Here is a 27,675-nt window from a genome sequence, read left to right as displayed (position 1 = left end):
GCTCTCCTACAGATAGATGGAAAAAAATCATATTTGTTAATCTTTTTAGCACTCTTCAGATTTCTCTGCTACAGGAAACAAATGACTATCATATTTTGCCACAAAACACATAGTAATCTTCTTCCTTCCTCCCTCCCCTTTCTTTCTTTCCCTTTCTTTCTTTCTTTCTTTCTTTTTCTTTCTTTCTTTCTTTCTTTCTTTCTTTCTTTCTTTCTTTCTTTCTTTCTTTCTTTCTTTCTTTCTTTCTTTCTCTCTTTCTTTTCTTTCTTTCCCTTCCTTCCTTCCTTCCTTCCTTCCTTTGGCTTAAAATCTTATGAAGCCTTTCTTTATAGCACTTACCCTTAACTGAAAGTACAGACTTTATTTTTGTCTACTTACTTATTTTTCTCTTTTCCTCAAAAACATAAACTTTAGGAAAGCTGGTACTGTCTGTCTTATTTATCATGGTTTCCCAGCATGCACATAAAAAGTGATGAAACATGGAAGATGCTCAATAAATATTTGTTAAATGATGCATCAATAAAAATCACCATAGGGGAGAAAATAAGCATGAATATTCTGTTTCTGCTTATTTTTTGGTTACCCCTTGGGTTCTTTAAAACATATCTGTTTATCTATTACTTTACAACAAACTACCCCAAACTTAGTACCTTAAAAGAACAATAATTTTATTATGCTCACCCACTGTGGGTCAGAGAATTTAGGCAAGGCTTGGCTAGGTGATTTTTCTGCTCTACGTAGTGTTGCCTGGGGTCACTCAGTGGAATTCCACTAGCAGCTGGTATAGTGGGTCCAAGATAGTTTCACTTACAAGTCTGGTACCTGGTGGAGGTGGCTGTAAGCCTGGGCTCAACTGGCTCCTCCTCCTACTTTACATGGTGGCTCAGGGCTTCAAGAGAGCAAGATGAGAGCTGCTGGTCCTCTTAAAGCTTACATTTGAAGCCGTCATAGCATCATTTCTACTACATTCTTTGGTCAAATCAGTCACATGTTTGGGGAGGAGTATCAAAACACATACAGCCATTTTAAATCTGGTACATTTTTGAGATAGAATATTTCCAAGTAAATGTTCATAAAGAAAACAGTCCAACAAATTCAATTCAGTATCTTTCTGGAAGTTACTGTTTTCTGACTTAATTCTCACCTGAATTCAAGAAAGCTTCAAAATATTAAAAAAGGAATGCAAAAGTTTAAAGTATTATAATGTAAAAGATATGTAAAACTGTTTTAAATAAAACTTTTAATATATATCTTATTTGCTTATTTATAACACAATGAACATTGGAAATTGGTTTCGGTTCTCTGAAGTTATAGGCAAAAATTTATGTGATGTGTTTGCTATGCACAGTTTCCTGGGGAGTAGCTTCAGAGTGTTTTATTGATTTCTCAAAGGATCTCATGACTCCCCTCCTCCCCAATCAAGTATTTCCCTGAGCAAAATTATGGAGTAGATAAGTTAATTATTTGGAACTATCTCCCTTGTTAATGCCTAGCCTTGTGTAATAATAATGATAATAGATGACTTAAAAAAGATTATTATCTGCTTATGTGACAGGAACAGTTTCATCATAACCCTATGAAGAACATAGCACTATTATCCTTGTTTTACAGTTGAGGGAACTGACGCATAGTAACTCGCCCATGGTTACACAATTAGCACGTGGTGGGGCTAGGGACCCTAGCATATTGGCTTCAGAGGGTCCCAAGCAATGAGGCCCTGTTCAAGAGTAATAGTTTACTCCTTTGTAAATTGGGGATGATAATAACAGCCAGTGTCATTGTGGGTATTAGATGAGTTAAACTGGGGTAACCCCATAGCTGCACGCCTGGCACGTATTACAGTGGGTGGTTAAAAATTACAGAGCTCTCCATGCTTAGCTTCTGTTTTATTCCTGAAGGCTTTGCTATCTTTCATTGTAGAGATATGGGTGTGATAAAATGCAAGACAGAACAGGGGGTGCGTGGGTGGGTGAGTGGGTGGATAAGGTGGGTGAGAGTCTAGGGCGGAAGCTGGAGGTATTGCTCTTCCCATTAAACTCCTTAAGGCCTCACGTTTTCTAGTAAAATTGTATGCAAATGTCACATTCTGTTCCACAATTCAGTTGCTTATCTATTAATATAAAACTTGTTGACGCCGAAGCTTTCGGGATCATTGTTCTTCTGTGGCCATGTACCTTGTTTGTGCCGTGGCTTCCCACACACCCCTTTGAGGGACTCAGCCACGCAGGCTTGGGAATTTGGAGGCCTAGATTCCCAGCTAGGACCCTTAGCTTGTTTGGGCCTTATATTTTTCGTTTATAAAATGCAGTGGGTAGTCATGACTATTTTACCAATGTCATGTTTGCTGGAATTATACGACATACAATTGTCCTAAAAGTGTTTTCAAACTGTGGGTCTCCATTTAAAAGTAGGCGAAAAAACCCAATTCGATTGGTCAAACATTAAAAAAAAAAAGACCAGGTTAAGTACTGTTTGGTGAAATTTTTGTTTCAGAATAGGTATTAAAATGCAACACGTGAAACGTACACCTAAAATGTGTGTCTCACTGCGGCTGGTAATAGAAACATTTTAACGCTACTAAGGAGGGCGGCGCATCCTCCAAACGTGCCTCCCCTCGGAGGAAATCAATGTCGAGACTTCCCCACGAGAAGTCGAAGGCGCGAACTGGGCTAGGGCCTGGGTCCCGCCGCTCCTCGCGATGGCAGCGGCCCGTGGGTCTCGCGGGCGGCACCTGAGCTCTCGTAGCAACTCCCGCCTCCCGCCTGCCGCCCAGGCCCAGAGGCAGCTGCGCGACTCCTGACGTCATCACCGGGCGCCGCTGCCTCGACCTCCTTCCGCTTCGCGGGAGAAGTTGTTGGCGCGAATGGGTCCCGAGCCCCGGTAGCGGATTCCCCAGCCGGCCGGCCTGCCCACCCGCGCCTTCATCCGTGGGCTGCAATGGTGAGCCCCCGAGGGAGGCTGTGCGGCTGGGTGGCCGGGGAGCGTTTGCAGGCTGGGCGTGGACCTGGCACTCCTGGCATGGAGCGTCGGGGAGGACCGCGATGCGTGGCTCCGGAGAGGAGCGAAGGCACGAGAGGGGCCACAAACTGGGCACTGGTTGCACAGCTTTCCCTTCAGCTCTCAGCCGCAGCCAGCGCGCAGTTAAACTGCTGCGCGGCAGTTTAACTTTTTTCCGCTCTTGGGGGAAGGGAGGTAGGAAGGGAGTCATGAAGGTGATTTGGGGGGCTCAGCGGTAAAGTTGCTTTTCCTGTTCAGTGCTGCCTCGAACCTCGGTTTGAGTCCTGCGTAAAGCGTTGATTTCAGGCTTTGGGTCTTGAAGGAGAAGAATGTAACAAACTTTCCTTTCTAATGAAGAAGTTAGCTTAGGCCTTCAACTTTCGTCATTAGCAGCTCCGCGAAATGCTCATTACAAAGCTGTTTTGAGATCAAGGTCATGGGAAGGATGTTTTATTTTGTTTAGATGAGTTCATAGAAATCAAAAGGATAACACGGTTAACCGGGGGTGGGGGGGGGGGAACCACACCCAGCAACCTGGTAGAAACAGTTGTAATACATTTGACAGCTGTCATCGCTTATCACCTGATGTCAACAATAATCTTAAAAAATCCTCAGTGCATAATTCTGCATAAACCTTTTAAATAATTTTGCAGCCATCCAAACAGACATTCATACTGGAATGGCAATAGATACAAGTATGTGTTTGAAATATTTTAAAGGACAATTTATGATGGTCCAATAGGCCAGAGTCTACTTAAAAAATCAGACATAATTTTTTCTGTCATTTTATTTTCAGTCAGCTTATTTGTCTGTCACAGTGCCAACATTCTGAGCTGTGTGTGTGGAATTTTATGCCAGATTGGGAAACCTTACAGCCCTTTGCGTTTCTTCTCAGAGAGTGATGAAATAATAATAGCCCCCTTGTAACAAGTTTCTTCAGGTGGATGTGTGGGCTGTTTTACATACCTTTTTTCAGTTAAACCTCACAGCAGTCCAGTTTTACAGATGGCAAAGGAGGCTTTTAGTTTTAAACAGTTTGTGGTATAACTGATAAATGGTTGAACTAGAATTATAACGTAGGTTTTTCTGACTGCTACATTATACCATCTCCCTGAAGTGACTATAATTACATTGTGCACTTTGGGCACTGTGGTAATGGTGGAAAGTTCATGAGATCAGGAGTCTCGAAGGTGAGAGTGAGGCAGTGTTTTGGTCTTGCTCGCCATCTAATAGTTAAATGGTTTTGAATAAATAAATAGCTTAACTTTAACCTCTTAAGTCCTCTGTTTCCTTACCTGTAAAAGCGGGGAAATATAGCTGCCTTAAGTGATTGTCTTGAGGATTAAATAAGATAATGAACATAAAGCTTCTATTCCGATGCCTGGCATGTGGTAGGAGATATACAACTACATCACTAGTCGTCTGATTTTCTCAAGAAGGACTCTGTGAAACATTACAAAGAGTTTAAGGGGCATCAAAGATACTTCTGGTGTTGCCAGTTAATGGTGAACAACAGCTTATATAATCAACTTTTGGTCATTCAGGTACTTTAAATGGTTCTTTTCCTTCTTAGTACTCCTGTTCATGGTGCAAATGAAAAATAAAGCCCTTCTCAGGAAAGAAGTGGGGAAAATGTTCTATAAAGTACATAAGCGTTTTGGGTTATACTGGTGTTTAATTTAGTCCTGTCTTTAGTACAAAAATTAGCAGAATCCTGGACCAAAATTCTGTTCGACCTATGTTTATTGAACACCTGTGCTCAAGTTACATTGTACAGTAGTTCTTTTTGGTTTTTTTTTATGATTTATTTATTTATGGCTGCGTTGGGTCTTTGTTGCTGGGTGTGGGCTCTCTTTAGTTGCAACGAGTGGGGGCCACTCTTCGTTTCAGTGTGGGCTTCTGATTGCAGTGGCTTCTCTTGTTGCGGAGCAGGAGCTCTAGGTGCTTGGGCTTCAGTAGTTGCGGCATGTGGGCTCAGTAGTTGTGGCACATGGGCTTAGTTGCTACATGGCATGTGGGATCTTCCTGGACCAGGCAGGGATGAAATCTGTGTCCCCTGTATTGGCAGGTGGATTCCTAGCCACGGCGCCACAAGGGAAGTCTCTGTACAGTCGTTCTTAGATTTTGTTTGGGTCACAGCTTTCTTTGTTAATGTAGTGAATGCTATGCACATTTTCTGCCGACAGAAATACATATGGGTACACATACACCACTTTAGGGGATTCACATATCTTCTGAAGCCCTTCTATAGATGCAAGGTTAGCAATTCTTGCCCTGGGAGCTGCTTCTTTTTCTCAGATCTTTTCCAATTAAAGTTATCAAAGGAATAAAATACTGTATATCCACAAAATGGAATACTATGCAATCATTAAAAAAGAAAAAACTTTATGCCTTGATATGAAACAATTGCCAAGATAATTAAGTGAAAAAAGAAGGTGCAGGACAATACGTGAAGTATGCTACCACTTTATGTAGAAAAGGAGAGAAAAGAATGTATGCACATATTGCTTGAAGATGTGAAGGATACACAAGGAACTAACTGATAACATTTGTTGCCTCCAAATATAGGAAATGTGTGTCTGAGAGACAGGGTGGGAGGGAGATATTTTACACTTTTGAATTTTTGAACCATGTGAATATAATGTCTATTAAAGGAATTGAAATGAAATTAAAATAAATAGAATGAAAAAGTAGTCATGTAAATGATTTGGAATGCTATGAGGATTTAATTATTTGCTCAAAATGTGAATAAAACTTGAGAGATGCCATTTTTAAGAAGTCAACATATATAATTCATTGGCTGGCATAGGTATTTATTGAAAATATGCATAAGTTTGAATTAAACACACATAAGACTTAAGGGATAGCCTTTTTGAAGAGCTTTCAAAGAGAGGCTGAATATATCTTAGCTGCTTCATTGCCACATACTCAGGGAGACATTTCACATTATAGTTTACTATGTGAATGCTTTCCTGGAGCAGTGTTATCACCCTTTTATAATGTAGCTTTTGCCATTTGTACTAGTACTTGACCTATAAGGCTCCTCCTACCTTTCTGATCTCATCTATGTGTCCTTTGTGTTAAGCTGATTCTGTCTTGGCTATTATTCTTGCTATTTCCTCTCCTTGGAATACTCTTCTGTCTCTTGGAATATTCTGCCTTTTTCTTATCATTGATGTCTCAATCATCACTTCCTCAGAGCTTTTGGTGTCATATCTAAGAAACCGTTCCATAATCCAGGGTCTTGAAGATATACGCTTCTGTAGTCTTCTAAGAGTTTTATATTTTTAGCTCTTATATTTAGGACTTTGATCCATTTTGTGTTAACTTTTGTATATAGTGTGAAGTAGGGGGCCCAAGTTTATTCTTTTGTTTGTGGGTCTCCAGTTGTTTCTGTACCATTTGCAGACTATTGAATTATCTTGGCTCCTTTGTCAAAAATCAGTTGACTGTAAGTGTGAGGGTTTTTTCCTGGACACTGAATTCTGTTCCATTGATCTGTCTTCTGTAATGCCAGTAATACACTGTTTTTATTACTGTAGCTTTGTGGTGAATTTTGAAATTGGGAAGTGTGAGTCCTCCAACTTTGTTCTTTTTCAAGATTGTTTTCCCTGTTCTGGATCCCTTGAATTTCCATATGAATTTTAGAATCAGCAAAGAAGCCAGCTAGGATTTTGATAGGGTTTGTGTTGAATCTGTAGATCAATTTGGGGACTGTTGCCATCTTAACAACATAAGGTCTTTTGATCCATGAACATGGGCTATCTTTCCATTTTTTTAGGTCTTCTTTAGTTTCTTTAAACAGTGTTTTATAGTTTCCAGAGTATGGATTTTATACTTTTGTTCAGTTTACTTGTAAGTATTTTGTTCTTTTTGATGATACTGTAGATGGAATTGTTTTCTAAATTTCACTTCTGGATTGTTCATTGCAAGAGTATAGAAATACAATTGGTTTTAGTATATTGATTTTGTATCATGCAACCTTGCAGAACTCATTTAATAGTTCTAATAGTTTTTTTAGTGAATTCCTTAGGATTTTCTCTATTTAAGATCATTTCATCTGCAAATAAAGATAATTTTTCTTCTTCCTGTCCCATCTAGGTGCCCCTTCTACAATTTATTTTTTGCCTAATTAGGTTTTTTTTTTTTGGCCAAAGTGTTGAATAGGAGTGGCAAGGATGGATCTTTTTCCTCACTTAAGGGGACTACATTCCAACAACTTACCTGTTGTTTTTAAAGTATAAGGAAGGTCTTAATATAATTTTATCTACTTTAAAATTATTTCATTTCATTTGTTTCTTCTGTACTGCTATCATTATACAATTTTAGTTAGATATATAATTTTGCATTTAAGTGGTTTTCAAGATAAAATATTTTTACATTTTGTGAAGTGTGTGGGTGATAATCAATTTCTGCTTGTGGATTTGATGGAGGACTCAAAAATATTAATCAAATATTTATATTTCTTTACTTTCAAAATAGAGAAGTGAAGCCAAAATGTAATATTTTGGCAACTGCCCCACAGAACATTACAGTACTTATTTTGCATAAAATCCTGTACTCTTCAAAGTAAGTTAACACAGTGGTATGATTTGCTTTCTCTTTGCATTGTTGGTAGGCAAATATAACTTGTTTGTTGGTTGAACCCATCAGCAGTGAAAAAAAGTTATTAGAGCCGTTAGGTTATACTTCAAAGTAAATATATATCAGCTTTTGTACTTTGACCTTTTAAAGTTAAAAGGGCCTTATGATAGCTTATTTTGTGCAGGTTTAGGAGTATTTACTGCAATTTTTTTTTTAATCTCTCTGTCAGTAGGTTTATAATCAACCAGGTTAGAAACTTTAAAAAAAGACATGATTTTTTTGAGTACTGGTGAAGTCTGGTATTTGTCTTGACCTATGTATATTAAAATTGCATTTGGGCTGCCTGATAGGCAATGTTTCTCTGTAATAGTGTTGTAGAATTGTTAGTTACACCTTAGGGTGGGAGAGTGCAATAAATCTTTTTTTAATTTTTAATTTTTTTTTGCTTACATTTAAGACCATTTTAAATTTCAAAACTTTTAGTAGAAAATGTCATGTTGGCATTCACAGTTTTTTCATCTGTGAATTAAAGCACGTCATAGATTTGTTCTGTGGGTTAAATTAATTTTTTAAAGTGTTTAAATCATTGTATGGCACTGAGTAAGTCCTGTTTAAGGGTTTGTTAAAGTAAATAAATGAAGCCCTAAATCAGGGCATTCTAGAAATAGAGGAAAGAGGACAGCAGTCTTTGGGAGATTAGGTTAGGTGGGATTATTAGGTAGAGGGTCAGAATGAGGAGGAAAAACAGTGAGCATTTTTCTGTTTTGGATGAATTGTGGTGCTATATGTTGAATAGAGAGAAACAAGTCCTCCCCAAATATGAGCTTAGTTTTGGACATTGTGAGTTGGGGGCACCTTTGGGTGTATGCATAGAGGTGGAGATGACTATTGGCTATGGGGATATGGAGCTCAGAGTTCTTGAGCGGAGACAAGATTTAGGAGGTAGCAGTGTGGTTTTTTTTTTTTTTTTTTAATTTTAATTTTTGGGTGCATTGGGTCTTCGTTGCTGCATGCGGGCTTTCTCTAGTTTTAGCGAGTGGGGGCTTCTCTTATTGCAGAGCACAGGCTCTAAAGTGCAGGCTCAGTAGCTGTGGCACACGGGCTTAGTTGCTCCGAGACAAGTGGGATCTTCTCAGCCCAGGGATCAAACCCATGTCCCTTGCATTGGCAGGTGGATTCTTAACCACGATGCCACCAGGAAAGTCCAGCAGTGTGTTTTTAAGTGGTACTGACATTGAGATGGATGTGAGTTAGCTTGTGCAGTGTGTATATATGTGAATCAGAAGTTTTTAATTTAGGGTTTGTGGAGAACCATTAATCAGCTTCAGGGAGAAGCCCTGAAGAAGAGGAAGTATTATACTAAAAGTGAAAGTATTTTGTTTTTTTGTAGCCACGATTTTGTAATATGACAAGAAAGTACCATATGATAGAATAATACACAGTTAGTGTTAATACCCACTTAAAGTTTCTTAAAACAAAGAGCAATAGGTAAAGTGATGGCAAAAAACTAATCTCAACTAAAATTTATTTTAATACACAATCTTTAAAAACAAATCTACCATGAATTTCATTTTACATAATTAAGAACCTCTCTTTCTGAGCCCAGGTGTGAAGGTCAGTGACCTTAGGAATAACCACTCATGTGTTCAACCATTATTAATTAAGCATCTACTTACCTGAGGTGCTGGCCCTGTGCTTGAGATACAGAGGTGGGATAAACAAGCCTGCTGTATGGAATACAGCAGTATATTCAAACTCAGATTTCTATGACTATCAAAAGTATCTTCTACTAATCATTTTGGGACCCATTTCAAGTGTTGCTTCTTTTGGTAAACTGTCCCCGAGGCTCTCTGTGTTAGGTGCTCCTGGTGCTCTTACAGTTTTGTGATTTAGCTCTGTCTTTAATTCTTTATATACTAATTTGTCTCCCAGGTAGCTTCATGAGGGCATTTTCCTGTTTGTGTCCTAAGTCCCTGGAACGGTGCCTGCCTGTAATCATACAAGGATCAAATGTATCAGGAATAATGAGAAGGGAAAGGCCACATTGCTAGTTGTGGGGTATGGCTACTTTTGCACAGATCCTTAGAGTTATGGTAAAACTCTGAGGTGGCTGTCATGGTCGAGTGGAGAACTGTGAAAGGGATTTGGAGTCAGAGGACCAGGTTCCATTCTGGGGTGTCACCTCTAATCCCCATAGGAATCCTGTGAGGCAGGTGGCATTATGAGGAAGCTAAGGGCCAGAGAAGTTAAGTAATTCATGCTGTGTCTGGAAGTCAGTGGCAAAACTGACAAAAAGCTTGTGTTTGTTTGACTTAATTCCACTTACCTCTAAAATGGAGATAAATCATTCTGTTTGCCTTTATACCTCATAGAATCATCAAAAGAGATAAATCTATGTCTAGTAGCTGTAAGTAAAAGCGTGAAAAACTTGCTTGTTACTATTAGATGTCTGTGCTAAAGTTTGTTTTAATTTTTATGTAATTTTTGCCTAAATCTTTTGCCTTGTTTGAACGGACCTGTTCAATTAATAACTATTAAAAAAAAGTAAGAAGAGTGAATTACTACTCTCTTTTGGTTTCCCCAAATAAAACTATTTCTTTTACCATTTATTTTATTTTATTTTTTTTAAAGGTTTATTTATTTATTATTTATTTATTTTTGGCTGCATTGGTCTTTGTTGCTGTGTGTGGGCTTTCTCTAGTTGTGGCGAGCAGGGGCTACTCTTCGTTGTGGTGTGCAAGCTTCTCAGTGCAGTGGCTTCTCTTGTTGTGGCTCACGGGCTTTAGAGCTCATGCCCAGTAGTTGTGATGCATGGGCTTAGTTGCTCTTCAGCATGTGGAACCTTCCCTGCCCAGGGATCGAACCCCTGTCCCCTGCATTAAGAATCCTGCAGGCAGATTCTTAACCACTGCACCACCAGGGAAGTCCCCACCATTTTTTTTAGAAATGAAATTACTGGGACAAAGGGTATGCACAATTAAAATTTTGACAAGTATTGTTGGATTGTCTTAGAAAGGTTATACCAATTTTTACTTTTATTAGCAGTGTAGTATGTGAGCATTTGTTTCCTCATGTTTTTGACATACCTGGGCATTATCAGTCTTTTAACAGTCAGAAAAATAATCAAGTTCTAATTTATCTATTTATTATGTGAAGTTGAACATCTGTTTGTTGGTTATTTGCATTTCTTTTATAAATTGTCTACTGGTAGCTTTTATTTATTTTTCTACTGGGTTATCTTTTATTGATTTGTAGGAGTCCTCATATATACCATGTTGTAGATATTTTCATGTTAATTGCTTATATTTTAACTTTGTGGCATCTTTTGTTTTATTTTTATGTAGTGAAATCTGTGTTTCTTTATGGAAGGTTTCTAGCCTTGGTGTTCTGCTTGCAAGGACTTCCCTTTGCTAAAATTATAAAAGTAAATTTAAAAATTTGTTCTTTTTTCTACTCTTATACTCAGCAAGAATTATTCTGTGCAGGTAAGAGTGATGTCTAGATTCATTATTTGTGAGTTTGATCAGTCACTAGTCTTGTTCTTCATTTCATGAAATCTTTGAAGACCTTGAATACCAGACAGGGAATGTTAATTAAGAGTGAGGTGAAGTCACAGTATAAATTAAGGTCAAATTGGTGACCTTTACCTCTTAAATGTTTATACACCAGATGGCAGCTCACACTGGAGATGATCCTTAAAAAGGTGTGAGTAGAAGGGCTTTCATTCCGATGAAAATTCTTTTCCGAAAGTTTAGATCTTTAATGTATATTGAGTTAGATTAGGATGCTGTAATTTAATTGTTCTGCTGCCTTCAGAGTATAAGGGCGTGGGGAGTGGGAGAGTAGGGTAGAATAAAGGGAAAGGAAAAGAAAGGGGTTGTGTATAGGAAGGATTACTTAGGAGGGAAAGACTGTAACAATGCTGAGGATTGGCAGTATGGTACAGACAAAAATCAGAGAACTCAACGTTACCAACAGTTTCATTTCCTGAATTTGTTTTCTTTCTCATTGCGGTTTTAAGTGTTTGTGGTTCCAACACAGGTGGAAAACCACCACTGACTTCAAGCTGATAATTAATATTCAGTTTTCGTATTTCCATGGTGCTTGTATACTCTGTGTGTGTGTGTGTGTGTGTGTGTGTGTGTGTGTGTGTGTGTTTAAAAAAATCACCACTGTTTGAATGAAGACTAGCTTGGTAATTTCAAAAGCGAAACTCCAATGTGAAACTCTCATTTCCTCCAGAAGCAATAAAGTAAGTAGTTGTCAGCCTCAAACTCAATTCTTTGCAAATTATAGGGAAGACTGTGGCTTTCTGGCTTTCCTTATTGTCTATCTTTTCTTTAGCACCTGACACAAATGTCTCAGTTTCATAGCCAAGGTATCCATTCTGCAAACAGTATTTTTTACACTTAGATTTTATTAGGATGGATATGTGACTTTTTTATATTAAGAAATTTACAAAAGAGGGTATAAAACCAGGGAAATCTGTAACCTTTCAAAAAAAATTTAACATCTGTGTACCGCATTTGTTTTTTCTTCTTTTTTTTAATTTACTATTTTTTTGGAGGGTACACCAAGTTCAATCTGTTTGTTTTCTTTATTGACTTAACCACAAAGCTGTGTGTGTGTGTGTGTGTGTGTGTTTGCATAACACACTTGTTTGGGGTTTTTAAAAAAAATATTTATTTATCTTATTTATTTGGTTGTGCCGGGTCTTAGTTGTGGCAGGTGGGCTCCTTAGTTGCGGCTCACTGGCTCCTTAGTTGAAGCATGTGGACTCCTTAGTTGTGGCATGTGAACTCTTAGTTGCATTATCATGTGGGATCTAGTTCCCTGACCAGGGATCGAACCTGGGCCCTCTGCATTGGGAGCACGGAGTCCTACCCACTGCTCCACCAGGGAAGTCCCTGTTTGGTATTTTTGTCATTTTAAGAGTTTGACAATTACTGCCAGGAGTTAGGAAAAAAATTGTTACCTTTTTACATTTGACAAAGTACTTTTAACCGGAATTTTCCTCGCTACAATAAAGAGAGATAGGTTGGAACAGGTAAAAAGAATTGAAGACTCAGGCTTATGACCATTATGGATAGGAACAGGGAAAACAGTACAACTGGCTCTCGAGCCCAGTTCTTTGGAATTCAGATCCTAAATTCCACTGTGCCTGTGAACAGAAATAACTGTAATTGGAGATGTTTCAGTGGCATGAAGGGATAATAGTTCATAAATGAGGGAGAAGGGAAGCTTTTCCCTGAGCCCATATTGTGATAGATGCATAATTAATCCTCATAAAGTGTAGGGAGTATTAGTCTCTGTTTACTGATGAGAAAACAGATTAATTTGCTCAAGTTCCCATGGCTAGAAAGCACTAGAGCAGAAATTCATACCAGGGATTTGTCATTCTAAGGTCTGTTCCCTTTTCTCTACACCACAGTTTCTTCAAAGCTAAAATCTAAAAGGATAGGGAAGAATATATATGCAAAGGGTAAGAAAGGTGAGTGACAGTAATTGTAAATTACATTGTAAATGTTTCAGTATGATTACTTTGATTCTGCTGTTAACATGGGGTAGAGTAATAGAAGACAGTATCGTAATCAAAATTTTTTCTTTGGAAGTTGGAAAAATCATGTAAAGGAAAATAATTTCAAGGTTCTTATTTATTAAGGTCTTAAGTGATCAGCGTCGTGAGAGTTATTCTTCTCTCAAACTGGAGTATAAATCCCATAGGCAAGGATTATGTTCTTCAACTTTTTGTCTTTTCCCCTAGTGTGTCTGTGATGGGGTAGGTGCATACATGATCAATAAATGCTTGTTACTTGCCTCTTTAGTAATTGTGCTGTCGTTAGCAAAAAAATTTCCCTTGTTTATTTTTGCCCTGTTTTTGGCCAGATTTTGAGAACTGATATTATTTTTCATTAGGCACATTATTTTTTTTATATCTTTTTTTGGGGTGGGGGGTGGGGGCGTGTACCACACGGCTCGCAGGATCTTAGTTGTCCCACCAGGAATTGAACCCAGGCCCTCAGCAGTGAAGGCGCGCAGTTCTAACCACTGGACTGACAGGGAATTCCCCAGGTATGTTATTTTTAACTCAGGTAATTTTATCAGTTAACTTTTGCGTATAAAAAGAATGCTGCTGCACACTGGAACTATCTCATTATGAAGAAATTACTGACAGTAAACCAGTGCGTGTGTAGAGTTGTTCCTTTTTACAGTTTGACATTAGAAATTTGTGCAGTTAATGTTTGTTTATGAATCTCCTTTTTTGCTTCTAGGATATTCGAAAATTCTTTGGGGTTTTACCAAGTGGAAAGAAACTTGTAAGTGAAACAGTAAAGAAGAATGAGAAAACAAAGTCTGCTGAAGAAACTTTAAAAGCAAAGAAAGGAAAAAAGGAAATCAAGGTCAGTTTTCCAGGTACAATACTGAATTGTATAAAATAAACTCAGTTTTGAGATTTGATATATTGGGAGCCTCGAGTAAATACAGATTTCAACTCATTTAGCAGAGGAAGAAGAAAAGTAATAAGGTATTACTTATTTTTAGTTATATATCTTACTGCATTCATAGCTTGTTGTTTTCCTTAACTAGACATGGAACCCTTTTTAGTTGTTAAAACTTCGTGTTTTAAGACCAAAGTTTGCTCATAAAGACAGGAGCTCCAGGTGAATGGTATTGGGCTTCTGGAGAGGGAAGGCTTTGGAGGAAAGCTTTATTCTTTTCCCTGTCCTCCTTGGGCCTTAGAGAAGTTAAGATATAATGTCACTATGGAAAGCAGGCAATGACTCTAATAGTGTATTTGAGTTAATATTTTTCCACTTTGTGTAACATGTAAGAATTTTGCAACTCTACAGGTCTGTTTACCATCACTGCATCCTTTATGCCCTAATTGGCATATGTATTATATCTACCTATGTTAATACTCCATATTCAGTGTAATAATTATTGCTGTAAACTGACATTATTTTGAAGAAATTAAAAGAGGAAGATGGATTTGCAGGTATGTATGGTGATGAATGTTAATGACTTGTGGTGGTTGTTATACAATATATACAAATATCGACACATCATGTTATACACTGGAAACTAATGTTACATTAATTATAGCTCAATAAAAACAGAAGTTAATAAGGTAAACATAAACAAAATTTTAAAAATTTGTAAGATTAAAATTATAAATAAATACATGTAATAACTTAAAATAAGCAATACATCAAAATCATCAATAAATTATCATTTAAACACATAAATTTTTTTTTGTTTCCTAGATGAGAATAAAATAAAAATCTCAGTCTTCTGCTCTCAAAAAAAAAAGAGGAAAATTGATCTTTTGTACTTTATGTATTTGCTGCCTCTAGTGCTTTTCATTTCTTATTGAAGATCTGAATTTCTATCTAATATCATTTTCTTTAAACCTGAAGAATTTTCTTAAGCATTTCTTGTAGAGTAGGTCTGTTGGCAATGAATTGTGTAAGTTTTCGTTAATCTAAAAATGTCTTTATTTTGCCTTCATTCTTGAAGGATATTTTTGCTGGATATAGAGTTTTGGATTGACAGTTTTTTGTTTCAGCACGTAAAAATGTTCCATTTTTTTTTGGCCTCCATTTTTTCTGGTGAGATGTTAACAGTCATTTATATTGTTTTCTCTTGTTATGTAATGTATTATTTTTATCATGCTGCTTTAAAAGATTTTCTCTTTATCTTTGAGTTTCAGCTTTACCCATGGTATACTTGGGTGTGATTTTCTTGTGTTTATATATATTCTTTAGGATTTCTGAGCTTCTTGAATCTGTAAATTTATATTTTTCTTCAAATTTGGGAACTTTTGCCATTTTTTCTTTAAATACAAGTGTATTTCTGCCTCATTCTCTCTCTCCTGTTCTTATGGGATTCCAATTATATGCATATTAGAATTTTGGAGTTGCGGGACTTCCTGGTGGTCCAGTGGGTAACACTCTGCGCTCCCAGTGCAGGGGGCCCTGGTTCTATCCCTGTTCGGGGAACTAGATCCCACATGCATGCTGCAACTAAGAAGCCTGCCCGTTGCAACTAAAGATCCTGCAGGCTGCAACTAAGACCTGGTGCAGCCTAAATAAATAAATAAACTAAATAAAAAGAATAAATAAATAAAAAGAAAAGAATTTTGGAATTGCATCACAGATCATTGCGGCTTGTTCATTTTTATTCTTTTTTTCTCTGTACTTCAGGTTGGATAATTTCTCTATTACTATCTTCAAGTTCTTTGACTCTTGGTCTCAGTTTAGTGCCTTTTATCTTTAGTCTGTGGCTCATGTGTTAGTCAGTTTGGGCTACCATAAAATATGTACCAGAGACTGGCTGACTTAAACAGAAGAAATTTATTTTCTTACAGTTCTGGAAGATAGAAGTCTATGATTAGGGTTCCAGTCAATTCAGTTTCTGGTGGGAACTCTTTCTGGTTTCCAGATGGCTTGTTGCTGGGTCTTCCTATAGCCTTTCCTTGGTGTGAGCACACGGGAAGAGAGAGGTTGAGAGACTGAGTGAGTGAGTGTATGCATGTGAGCTCTCTGGTTTCTCTTCTTATGAGGATGCTAACTTGTCAGATCAGGGCCCTACCCTTATGACTTCATTTAACCTTAATTACCTCCTTAAAGACTCCATCTCCAAATACAGCCATACTGGGGGTTAGGGATTCAACATATGAATTTTGGGGGGATATAAGCATTCATTTCATAATATTCTGCCAATGTCCCCCCAAATTCATATCCTTTTTGCATGCAAAATACATTTATTCCATTCTAAAGCCCCCCAAAGTCTTAACTCAGTGCATCACCAGTTCTAAAGTCTGAAGTCCAAAGGCTTATCTATATACCATCTAAATCAGATATGGGTGAGACTTGAGGTATGAGGCATCCTGAGACAAAATTCTTCTCCAGCTGTGAACCTGTGAAACCAGACGAAGTACATGCTTCCAAAATATAATAGTAGGACAGGCATAGAATACACATTCCCATTTCAAAAGGGAGAAATCAGAAGGAAGAAAGGGGTGACAAGTGCCAAGCAAGCCGAGAACCTAGCAAGGCAAATTCTGTTTGATCTTGTTTTATGAAATATCTGTGTACCTTGTGACCCAGTCAAGTTGACAGATAAAGTTAACCATCACAGGTCACATTTCCTATTTCTTTGTATGTCTGATTTTTTTTTTTTAATTTTTTACAATAAACTGCATATATTTAGAGTGTACCATTTGGTATCCCAACCTCCCAATTCATTCCCCCCCAACCCTCCCTGCTTTCCCCACTTGGTGTCCATATGTTTGTTCTCTACATCTGTGTCTCTATTTCGGCCTTGCAAACCAGTTGATTTGTACCATTTTTCTATAGTCCACATATATGTGTTATTATACGATATTTGTTTTTCTCTTTCTGACTCACTTCACTCTGTATGACAGTCTCTAGGGCCATCCATGTCTCTAGAAATGTCCCAGTTTCCTTGCTTTTTACAGCTGAGTAATATTCCATTGTATATATGTACCACATCTTCTTTATCCATTCATCTGTTGATGGACATTTAGGTTGCTTCCAGGTCCTGCCTATTGTAAATAGTGCTGCAGTGAACATTGGAGTGCCTGTGTCTTTTTGAATTATGGTGTTCTCTGGGTATATGCCCAGGAGTGGGATTGCTGGGTCATATGGTGACTCTATTTTTAGTTTTTTAAGGAACCTCCATACTGTTCTCCATAGTGGCTGTATCAATTTACATTGCCACCAGCAGTGCTAGAGGGTTCCCTTTTCTCCACACCCCCTCCAGCATTTACTGTTTGTCGATTTTCTGATGATGGCCATTCTCACCAGTGTGAGGTGATACCTCACTGTCGTTTTGATTCACATTTCTCTAATAATTGGTGATGTTGAGCATCTTTTCATGTGCCTCTTGGCCATCCATATGTCTTCTTTGGAGAAATGCCTATTTAGGTCTTCTGCCCATTTTTTGATTGGGTTGTTTGTTTTTTTGATATTGAGCTGCATGAACTGTTTACATATTTTGGAGATTAATCCTCTGTCTGTTGAATCGTTTGCAAATATTTTCTCCCGTTCTGAGGGTTGTCTTTTCGTCTTGCTTATAGTTTCCTTTGCTGTGCAGAAGCTTTGAAGTTTCATTAGGTCCCACTTATTTATTTTTGTTTTTATTTCCATTACTCTAGGGGGTAGATCAAAAAAGATTTTGCTGTTATTTACGTCAAATAGTGTTCTTCTGATGTTTTCCTCTAGGAGTTTTATAGTGTCTGGCCTTACACTGAGGTCTTTAATCCACTTTGAGTTTATTTTTGTGTATGGTGTTAGGAAGTGTTCTAATTTCATTCTTTTACATGTAGCTGTCCAGTTTTCTCAGCACCACTTATTGAAGAGGCTGCCTTTTCTCCATTGTATATCCTTGCCTCCTTTGTCATAGATTAGCTGACCGTAGTTTATCTCTGGGCTTTCTATCCTGTTCCATTGATCTTTATTTCTGTGTTTGTGCCAGTACCATACTGTCTTGATCACGGTGGCCTTGTAGTATAGCCTGAAGTCAGGAAGCCTGATTCCACCAACTCCATCTTTCTTTCTCAAGATTGCTTTGGCTATTCGGGGTCTTTTGCATTTCCATACAAATCGTAAAATTTCTTGTGCTAGTTCTGTGAAAAATGCCATTGCTAATTTGATGGGGATTGCATTGAATCTGTAAATTGCTGTCGGTAATATAGTCATTTTCACAGTGTTGATTCTTCCAATCCAAGAACATGGTATGTCCCTCCATCTGTTTGTGTCTTCTTTGATTTCTTTCATTAGTGTCTTATAGTTTTCTGAGTACAGGTCTTTTACCTCCTTGGTTAGGTTTATTCCTAGGTATTTTATTCTTTTTGTTGCAGTGGTGAATGGGATTGTTTCCTTAATTTCTCTTTCTGATCTTTCATTGTTAGTGTATAGAAATGCAAGAGATTTCTGTGTGTTAATTTTGTATCCTGCAACTTTTCCAAATTCATTGGTTAGCTCAAGTAGTTTTCTGGTGGCATCTTTGGGATTTTCTATGTATAGTATCATGTCATCTGCGAACAGTGACAGTTTTACTTCTTCTTTTCCAATTTGGATTCCTTTTATTTCTTTTTCTTCTCTGATTGCTATGGCAAGGACTTCCAAAACTATGTTGAATAGTAGTGGTGAGAGTGGACATCCTTGTCGTGTTCCTGATCTTAGAGGGAATGCTTTCAGTTTTTCACCATTGAGAATGATGTTTGCTGTGGGTTTCTCATATATGGCCTTTATTATGTTGAGGTAGGTTCCCTCTATGCCCACTTTCTGGAGAGTTTTTAATCATAAATGGGTGTTGAATTTTGTCAAAAGCTTTTTCTGCATCTATTGAGATGGTCATGTGGTTTTTATCCTTCAATTTGTTAATATGGTGTATCACATTGATTGATTTGCGTATATTGAAGAATCCTTGCATACCAGGGATAAACCACACTTGATCATGGTGTATGATCCTTTTAATGTGTTGTTGGATTCTGTTGGCTAGTATTTTGTTGAGGATTTTTGCATCTAAATTCATCAGTGATATTGGTCTGTAGTTTTCTTTTTTTGTAGTATCTTTGTCTGGTTTTGGTATTAGGGTGATGATGGCTTCATAAAATGAGTTTGGGAGTGTTCCTTCCTCTGCAATGTTTTGGAAGAGTTTGAGAAGGGTGGGTGTTAGCTCTTCTCTAAACGTTTGATAAAATTCACCTGTGAATCCATCTGGTCCTGGACTTTTGTTTGTTGGGGGATTTTTAATCACAGTTTCAATTTCATTACTTGTGATTGGTCTGTTCATATTTTCTGTTTCTTCCTGATTCAGTCTTGGAAGGTTATACCTTTCTAAGAATCTGTCCATTTCATCCAGGTTATCCATTTTATTGGCATATAGTTGCTTGTAGTAATCTCTTATGGTGCTTTTTATCTCTGCGGTGTCCATTGTAACTTCTCCTGTTTCATTTCTAATTTTATTGATTTGAGTCCTCTCCCTCTTTTTCTTGATGAGTCTTGCTAGAGGTTTATCAATTTTATTTATCTCCTCAAAGAACCAGCTTTTAATTTTATTGATTTTTGCTATTGTTTTCTTTGTTTCTATTTCACTTATTTCTGCTCTGATCTTTATGATTTCTCTCCATCTACTAACTTTGGGTTTTGTTTGCTCTTCTTTCTGTAGTTTCTTTAGGTGTAAGGTTAGATTGTTTATTTGGGATTTTGCTTGTTTCTTGAGGTAGGATTGTATCTCTATAAACTTCCCTCTTAGAACTGCTTTTGCTCCATCCCATAGGTTTTGGAATGTTGTGTTTTCACTGTCACTTGTCTCTAGGTATTTTTTGATTTCCTCTTTGATTTCTTCAGTGATCTGTTGGTTATTTAGTAGCGGTATTGTTTAGGCTTCATGTGTTTGTGTTTTTTTACATTTTTTTTCCTGTAATTGATTTCTAATCTCATAGCATTGTGGTCAGAAAAGATGCTTGATACGATTTCAGTTTTCTTGAATTTACCAAGGCTTGATTTATGACCCAAAATGTGATCTATCCTGGAGAATGTTCCATGTGCACTTGAGAAGAATGTGTAATCTGCTGTTTTTGGATGTAATGTCCTATAGAAATCTATTAAATCCAGCTGATTTATTGTGTCATTTAAAGCTTATGTTTCCTTATTAATTTTTTGTGTGGATGATCTGTCCATTGGTGTAAGTGGGGTGTTAAAGTCCCCCTCTATGATTGTGTTACTGTCGATTTCCTCTTTCATAGTTGTTAGCATTTGCCTTATGTGTTGAGGTGCTCCTATATTGGGTGCATATATATTTATAATTGTTATCTCTACTTGGATTGATCCCTTGATCTTTATGTAGTGTCCTTTCTTGTCTCTTGTAACATTTTTTATTTTAAAGTCTATTTTATCTGATATGAGTATTGCTACTCCAGCTTTCTTTTGATTTCCATTTGCATGGAATATCTTTTTCCATCCCTTCACTTTCAGTCTATATGTGTCCATAGGTCTGAAGTGGGTCTCTTGTAGACAGCATATATATGGGTCTTGTTTTTGTATCCATTCAGCCAGTCTCTGTCTTTTGGTTGGTGCATTTAGTCCATTTACATTCAAGGTGATTATCGATATGTGTGTTCCTATTACCATTTTCTTAATTGTTTTGTTCATGTTTCTGTAGGTCCTTTTCTTCTCTTATGTTTCCCGTTTAGAGAAGTTCCTTTAGCATTTGTTGTAGGGCTTATTTATTTATTTACTTATTTATTTATTTATTTACTTAATTGGCTGTGTTGGGTCTCCTTTTGCTGTGCGCGGGCTTTCTTTAGTTGTGGTGAGTGGGGGCTACTCTTCGTTGTGGTGTGCGGGCTCCTCATTTCTGTGGCTTCTCTTGATGTAGAGCACGGGCTCTAGGCGCGTGGGCTTCAGTAGTTGCAGCACATGGGCTCAGTAGTTGTGGCTCATGGGCTCTAAAGCACAGGCTCAGTAGTTGTGGCACACAGGCTTAGTTGCTCTGCGGCATGTGGGATCTTCCTGGAGCAGGGATGGAACCCGTGTCCCCTGCATTGACAGGTGGATTCTTAACCACTGTGCCACCTAGGAAGCCCTATATCTGATTATTTTGGATTTACCTTGGATGGTATGAATTTTACAATGTAGGAACTTTGGATTCTGTTATTTCCTCCAAAGGGTGTTAATTCTTTCAGTTTAGCAGGCAGTTAACTTGGCTGAACTCAAAGTCCAAACTATTGTCCACCCTATTATGGGCAGCGTCTGAAATCTTTGTTCAGTTTTTTTCACCTTAGCTGGGCACTTCGAGTGGTTCTGTGCATATGTAGTTCAGGAGACAGCCACAGATTTGGGCTAAGTTTATTGGCAGAATTTGGAGCACTGCTTCTGTGGCCATCTCCCTCCTGGGATACCCCTTTCTCTTACTTTTCAGTTATTGTTTCTAACCCTGTCCTCTAGTCCAGTGGTGTATTTGAATTACAATGGTTTATTCATCTCATTTTTTTCCAAGCTAGTTGATTGTGCTTATGTTTTTGAAGTTTTATTATAATGGGTAGAAATGTATTTCCACCTTGTAATTGATTGTAGTCAGTTTTTTTGCTGTCTGCTTTCTTGTTTTTTGGGGGGAGAATTTGAATGTGTTAGGAATGTGATGTATAACTACAAAATATTAGTAATACATTATGAATATGTTATAAATGTGTATATAACTAAAAAATATAAATATTAATACCCTTTGCCTTGGTTTTATTTAGTTTTCTAACCAGGCATTGAGTAGTGGTAGCTCCAAAACTCCTTAGCTTTTATTTCTGCCTCAATTTTTCATTTTCAGGAAGCACTTGCCTTGTAATACCTGACATGCTTTTGTTCTTCATTATACGTAGGTCAGTGTTGAAAGTGGAACTGAATAATAATACTGCCTCTTCTACAATCCTGTCTTTCCTATATGATGCAATTATTGTCCAGCTTTTACCACGCACTGCCCCCCGTCCCCCCCCATTTTATTGAGAATTGACATACATCACTGTATAAGTTTGAGGTGTACAGCATGATGGTTTGACTTACATATGTTATGAAGTGATTACCACGATGATTACCACATGTGGGTGCAGATATCTTTTCAAGTTAATGTTTTTGTTTCCTTTGGGTATATTCTCAGAAGTGGAATTGCTGGGTTGTGTGGTAGTTAGTTCTATTATTAATTTTTGACTTCCATACTGTTTTCCGTAGTGGATACACCAGTTTACAATCCTACCAACAAGGTACGGGGTTCCCTTTTCTCCACACCCGCACCACCATTTGTTATCTCTTTTCTTTTTGATGATGGGTCTGGTCTGTTCTTTAGCCTAATTAGGGCATTATTGGCATTTGGGACGAGATAATTCTTTGTTGTGGAGGACTGTCCTGTGCATTGAGGAATGTTGAGTAGTACCCCTCATCCACCCAGTATATGCCAGTAACACCCCCACCCCAGTTATGACAAGTAAAAAATGTTTCCTCTGGGGCAGTGTTTCTCTAGTTGTGAACTGTTGAGCCCACATTTAATGAGGAAAAAACAGCTAAGTTATATTGGCTTCTTTGTGTTCTAATTATATTGTGATGTTTATAGGTAAATAGTTCTTGTAAAGAAGATGACTTCAAGCAGAAGCAGTCAAACAAGAAAAAGAGGATCATCTATGATTCAGGTAATATTGCTTTTGAGAAGCTTTCAAGTTTAAAAATTATTTTGTATATGTTAGAACAGTGTTTTCCAAACTGACGTTCTGAGACACATAGCTTTCTGTGATGATAATGGATGCTGTGAGAAGAGGGCTCTATCTACGTTCAGGTAAAGTTGAAAACAACTTTATTACACTACAGAATTTATCAGAGTCGAAATATGTTAATATATTTAAGTTTCGTTCAGGGGGAAGATAGTATATATAGCATGTCTGAAACTTACTTTGAATATGGTATATTTATTTTTAAAAAATTCATATTAACTCTTCTTTCAGCTGAGGTTCTTGGAAACTGAATTTGAAAAATAGTGCCATAAAATATTGCTGTAGAAGAAAGATCTAAAATTTAATTTTTGTGCTTTTGATCTGGTCCTTTTTTGTTGCAGTTAAAAAGAACAAGCACAATTTAAAAGCTTTGAATATACAATTGACCCTTGAAAAATGCAAGGGTTGGGGCTTCAACCCCCCTTGCAGTTGAAAATCTGCATATAACTTTTGACTCCCCCCAAAACTTAAGTACTAATGGCCTACTGCTGATCAGAAGCCTTGCCAATAACATAAAAAGTCAATTAATACATATTTTGTATGTTATATGTATTTTGTACTGTATTCTTACAATAAAGTAAGCTAGAGAAAAGAAAATGTTATTAAGAGAATCTTAAGGAAGAGAAAATACATTTATAGTACTGTACTATATTTATTGATGCTGTAAGTTTATGTTGTCTGTTTATAAGATGAATCATCTCTCAGTACGGACATCAGTATTGTGTAATATGGTACAAAACACTGTAGATGTTATATGCATTACTAACACTAGACATCAAAAGTGAAAAAATAATGTGAAAAGGAAATTCGTATTTATTTACAGGTATAACAATTCATGCATTGGTAATGAAGAAGCAGCAGTATGATTGCTTTATGGTAGCCAAGTGTTGTTGGTGCAGCCTATGCACTAATGAATGAATCTGTTATAAAATTTTGGCCTACAGTATTACAGTCATATTCATAGTACAGTATTGGAAACATTGTTACATTAAAAAAACCTCACCTGTGACGATAGTAGGCTGATATGCAGTTTCTCCAGTTACAGAGAGGCATACTGTATAGTGATGTAATTCTTTGAAAGCAAAGTTATAAAACAGAAAACTAACACATTAATTTTATACTAAAGATCACCTTATACCTATGCAGGGATAGACTAGTATCTGCATATATTTTATGCATTCATGACATACTTTTTTTCTTAATTTCTTTAGATATTTCTAGGTTATGTGGTTTGTCTCTTTTTTCAAATTGTTGTACATCTCCAAAAGTTTTTCCAACATATTTATTGAAAAAAATCTGTGTGTAAGGACATGTGTAATTCAAACCCATGTTCAAGGATCAACTGTATTTTTAAGATAGGGAACATAACGCTTTGATGCATGGCTTTTATGATATATTAAAATAATGGTAGAACTCAGAAAGTTTTAGGTTTTGCTTTTTTGGGGAAGATCTATCTGGTATGAATTCTTAAAATTAAAAATGTAACCTAAGGAAGCATTTATAGATTGTCAGTAGTTTGACAGTGATAGTAAAGATTCTGACTCAATTCTAAAAGTACTTGAGTGTTTATTGTGAGTCTTTTACTGCTATATATTATAAAGAATTTGAAATAAGTACATATCACCATTCCCCAGGAGTTTCCATCTTTTGGGAAAGTGGAAATTTAATTGATACATTTTAGAGCAGTATGAGAGAGGATTTATAAATGCATGGTGAGAGGAAGAGGAAGGACAGTAAAGTTTCTGAAACTTCTGTTTTGTGCCAGGCATATGCTAGGTATTTATACTTTGTCTTGATTTATATTTAAGTGCTCTGGGTGATTAGATTGTGGTAGACAGAATAATGGCCCCCAAAGATGTCCATACCCTAGTTCCTAGAACCTATGAATATGTTTGGTTATGTGACAAAAGGGAGGTAAAATTGCGGATGACATTAACGTTGATGATCAAATGACCTTAAAGTAGGAAGATTATCTGGTTGGGCCCAATGTGGTCACAGAGAAGAGGAAGGCAGAAGAAGAGATTTAGAGAGAGATTGACTATGGAAGAAGGTCAGAGAACTAGAGAGGTGGCAGCATGAGAAGGACCTTGCCTAATGTTGTAGGCTTTGAAGATGGAGGAAGTGGGGACCATGAGCTGAGCAATGCTAGCAGTCACTGGACACTGGAAAAGGCGAGGAAATGGATTCTTCCCTATAGTATCCAGAAAGCATCACAGCCATCCTGATGCTTGATTTTAGCCCATTGAGACCCATACTGGATTTCTAACCTCTAGAACTGTGAGATAATACATTCATGTTAGTGTGTTTTTTGTTTTGGCCGTGTCACGTGGCATGCGGGATCTTAGTTCCCTGACCAGGATCAAACTCGTGCCCACTGCAGTGGAAGCTTGGAGTCCTAACCACTGGACCGCCAGGGGATTCCCCATTTGTGTTGTTTTTAAGTCACTAAGTTTGTGGTGATTTGTCACAGCAGCAACAGAAAAGTAATACAAAGGCTTAACACTGGATAGAAGCAACCTGTGAGAATTTATAAAAGAGATTTGCTTTGAAAAGGGTTTTGAGGAATTGGTTAATAATAACCACTTTAAGGGAATTCCCTGGTGGTCCAGTGGTTAGGACTTGGTGCTTTTATTGCCGTGGGCCCAGGTTTGATCCCTGGTTGGAGAACTAAGATCCCACAAGACGTGTGGCACAGCCAAAAAAACAAAACAACAAAAAAAACCCCACTTTAAAAACACATTATTTTATACTATTTCTTTTCAAAGTTTTAATTTTTCTCTCATTCAGATTCAGAATCAGAGGAGACAGTGCAGGTAAAAAACACCAAAAAGCGACCAGAAAAATTGCCGCTGTCTCCTAAACCTTCTAAAATTCGACATCAGGATCCTATTACATACATTTCAGAAACAGGTAAAGGTACTGAATATGTTTATTGTTTTAGAAAAAAGCACAGTGTGTGTTATGTTCTTGAGCTTCTCATTGGTATCTTAATGTACCTCCTTCACTTTGAACTGAATTTCTGTTGCCTTTTTTGCTTTGTTGAATTATATTTACCAGGGGAAGGCTTTAATTATCTTTGGCATTTTCTGTGAGCTAAGGGCCAATTACAGGGGAATTGGTTCTTGGAATTTTTTTAAAGTGCTGTATATTGAATCATATATGTTGAAGCTCTCTCTTGAATCATATATTCAAATAGTATTGGGTTGTTTTTTAAAACTTTTTAATGTGAGTTTTTTTATCTTGGGTGTTAAAGTCATTACAATCTAAGTATATAATGACTGTTCATATTTGTGCTCTATAATCTAGCACAGATGTGACCTGAATTCCTCATATTCTCTGATGACGCTAAAGATTTTAGCATTGGCTTTTAAAAAAATGATTGTTATTGTATTTATATTTATTCGGTCTGTTTTGCATGATCAATAAACAAGACATTTATAAATGTACACTAATCTTAAGATTTCATAGCATAAAGAATTGTTTCATAGATGGTATTCTTTTATGGTGAGGAGCCCTGGATTATATCGTCATCTTAGGAAAAAACTTAAATGGGTTCATTATAAAGTCATTTTGATTTTAGCATTGTTAACTCCTAGAGGAGACCATCTTCAAATTCACAGAGCCTGTTGAATCAGTTCCTATATAGAAATGCTTGAAGGGGCCATGAGAGCATCTCATTGATTTGTTCATCTTGAGGAAAACCTCTGACACCATTATTTTTAGCACTGTGCTACTTGTATTGTTAGTGAAGTGAATATACCTGGTTTGAAGAGACAGGGTAAAAACCACCATTATTTTGGCACAGCATGCTACAACATATTCAACAGACATTTATTGATTGTCTTTTCCATCCTGGACTCTTGGTGCTGGGGATACAAAGGTGATTAAAGACTCCTAAATACTGTGGCCTGAGGCTGCAGTATGCAATAGTCCGGGAGAAGGCTTGATGGAGAGGGTAAGATTTGATCTGACCCTTGAAGGATGAGCAGGTCATGGAGGGAAAGAATGTCTGGTTAATAAGATGGGATTGTTTAAGGCACAGCGTCTAGCATAAGGCTTGATATGTTCCTAGGACACTGAAGAGATTGCTTGCCCACATGGTGAGGACTAATGAGAGTTAATGAAGCCAATTTAGGGAAGACCTTGAAAGCTAGGCAGAGGAATTTCACAGAACAGGGAAAAGGGAACCATTAAAGTTTTTGAACAGAGTTATAGAATGATGAAAATAGTATTTAAGAGTGATTGCTAGTATTTAAGGTGGGAAGGAGAATAGAAAAATCATAATTGGGGAAGCTGAAGCATTTATGGTAATCTACAAGTGAATTAATGAGAGTCTTGAAAGTTAGCAGTAGTGGGCTTCCTAGGTGGCGCAGTGGTTGGGAATCCGCCTGCCAATGCAGAGGACATGAGTTCAATCCCTGCTCCAGGAAGATCCCACATGCCGCGGAGCAACTAAGCCCGTGCGCCAAAAAAAAAAAAAAAAAAAAAGTTAGCAATAGTAAGGGACTGATTTATAAACCTTTTGGGGAGACGAGTTATAGATTAGGTTTTGGATTACCTATGGGCTTCATTCAGCCATGCTGTCTGTGGTTTACTATTAGGATAATTGAAGAGTTGATGTTGTTAGCTTGCTTATGTTTAAAATTAAAAAAAAAAATTTTTTTTAACATCAGCTTTATTGAGACACAATTCACATACCATACAATTCACCTTTAATGTTTTAGTGTTACTGGAATTTGCTTACATGTATGGGCTGTTACTTGAGAGTTTGAAGGTACCCATTGTAAATAAATTGGTCAATAAGTAGGGAA

At 37.2% G+C, this 27,675-nt stretch overlaps 1 protein-coding gene and 1 non-coding gene across 7 annotated transcripts in view; both read left to right on the top strand.

Annotated features, from left to right (window-relative positions):
* Nucleotides 1-2,807: 2,807 nt before the first annotated feature.
* The window catches only part of RFC1 (replication factor C subunit 1), a 77,794-nt gene continuing 52,926 nt past the window's right edge, over nt 2,808-27,675 (top strand). For 3 of the 6 annotated variants that reach the window (XM_057728421.1, XM_057728422.1, XM_057728420.1), the window contains exons 1-4: nt 2,808-2,940; nt 13,854-13,982; nt 22,711-22,786; nt 25,652-25,774. In XM_057728421.1, the coding sequence (XP_057584404.1) occupies nt 2,938-2,940; nt 13,854-13,982; nt 22,711-22,786; nt 25,652-25,774 (331 nt within the window). In that variant the 5' untranslated portion in view covers nt 2,808-2,937. Of the gene's footprint in view, nt 2,941-13,853; nt 13,996-14,432; nt 14,579-21,985; nt 22,226-22,710; nt 22,787-25,651; nt 25,775-27,675 lie in introns of those variants that run through there. The other 3 variants (XM_057728423.1, XM_057728424.1, XM_057728425.1) reach the window with 3 other exon arrangements.
* TRNAK-UUU (transfer RNA lysine (anticodon UUU)) lies at nt 25,459-25,531 on the top strand. The gene has a single exon. It is a non-coding gene; the product is annotated as a tRNA-Lys (tRNA).

The sequence above is a fragment of the Hippopotamus amphibius genome, chromosome 3 (assembly GCF_030028045.1).
Source record: "Hippopotamus amphibius kiboko isolate mHipAmp2 chromosome 3, mHipAmp2.hap2, whole genome shotgun sequence".
Lineage (NCBI taxonomy): Eukaryota > Metazoa > Chordata > Mammalia > Artiodactyla > Hippopotamidae > Hippopotamus > Hippopotamus amphibius.
Note: the sequence above shows the minus strand (reverse complement) of the source record. Positions and strands in the feature narration are given on the sequence as shown.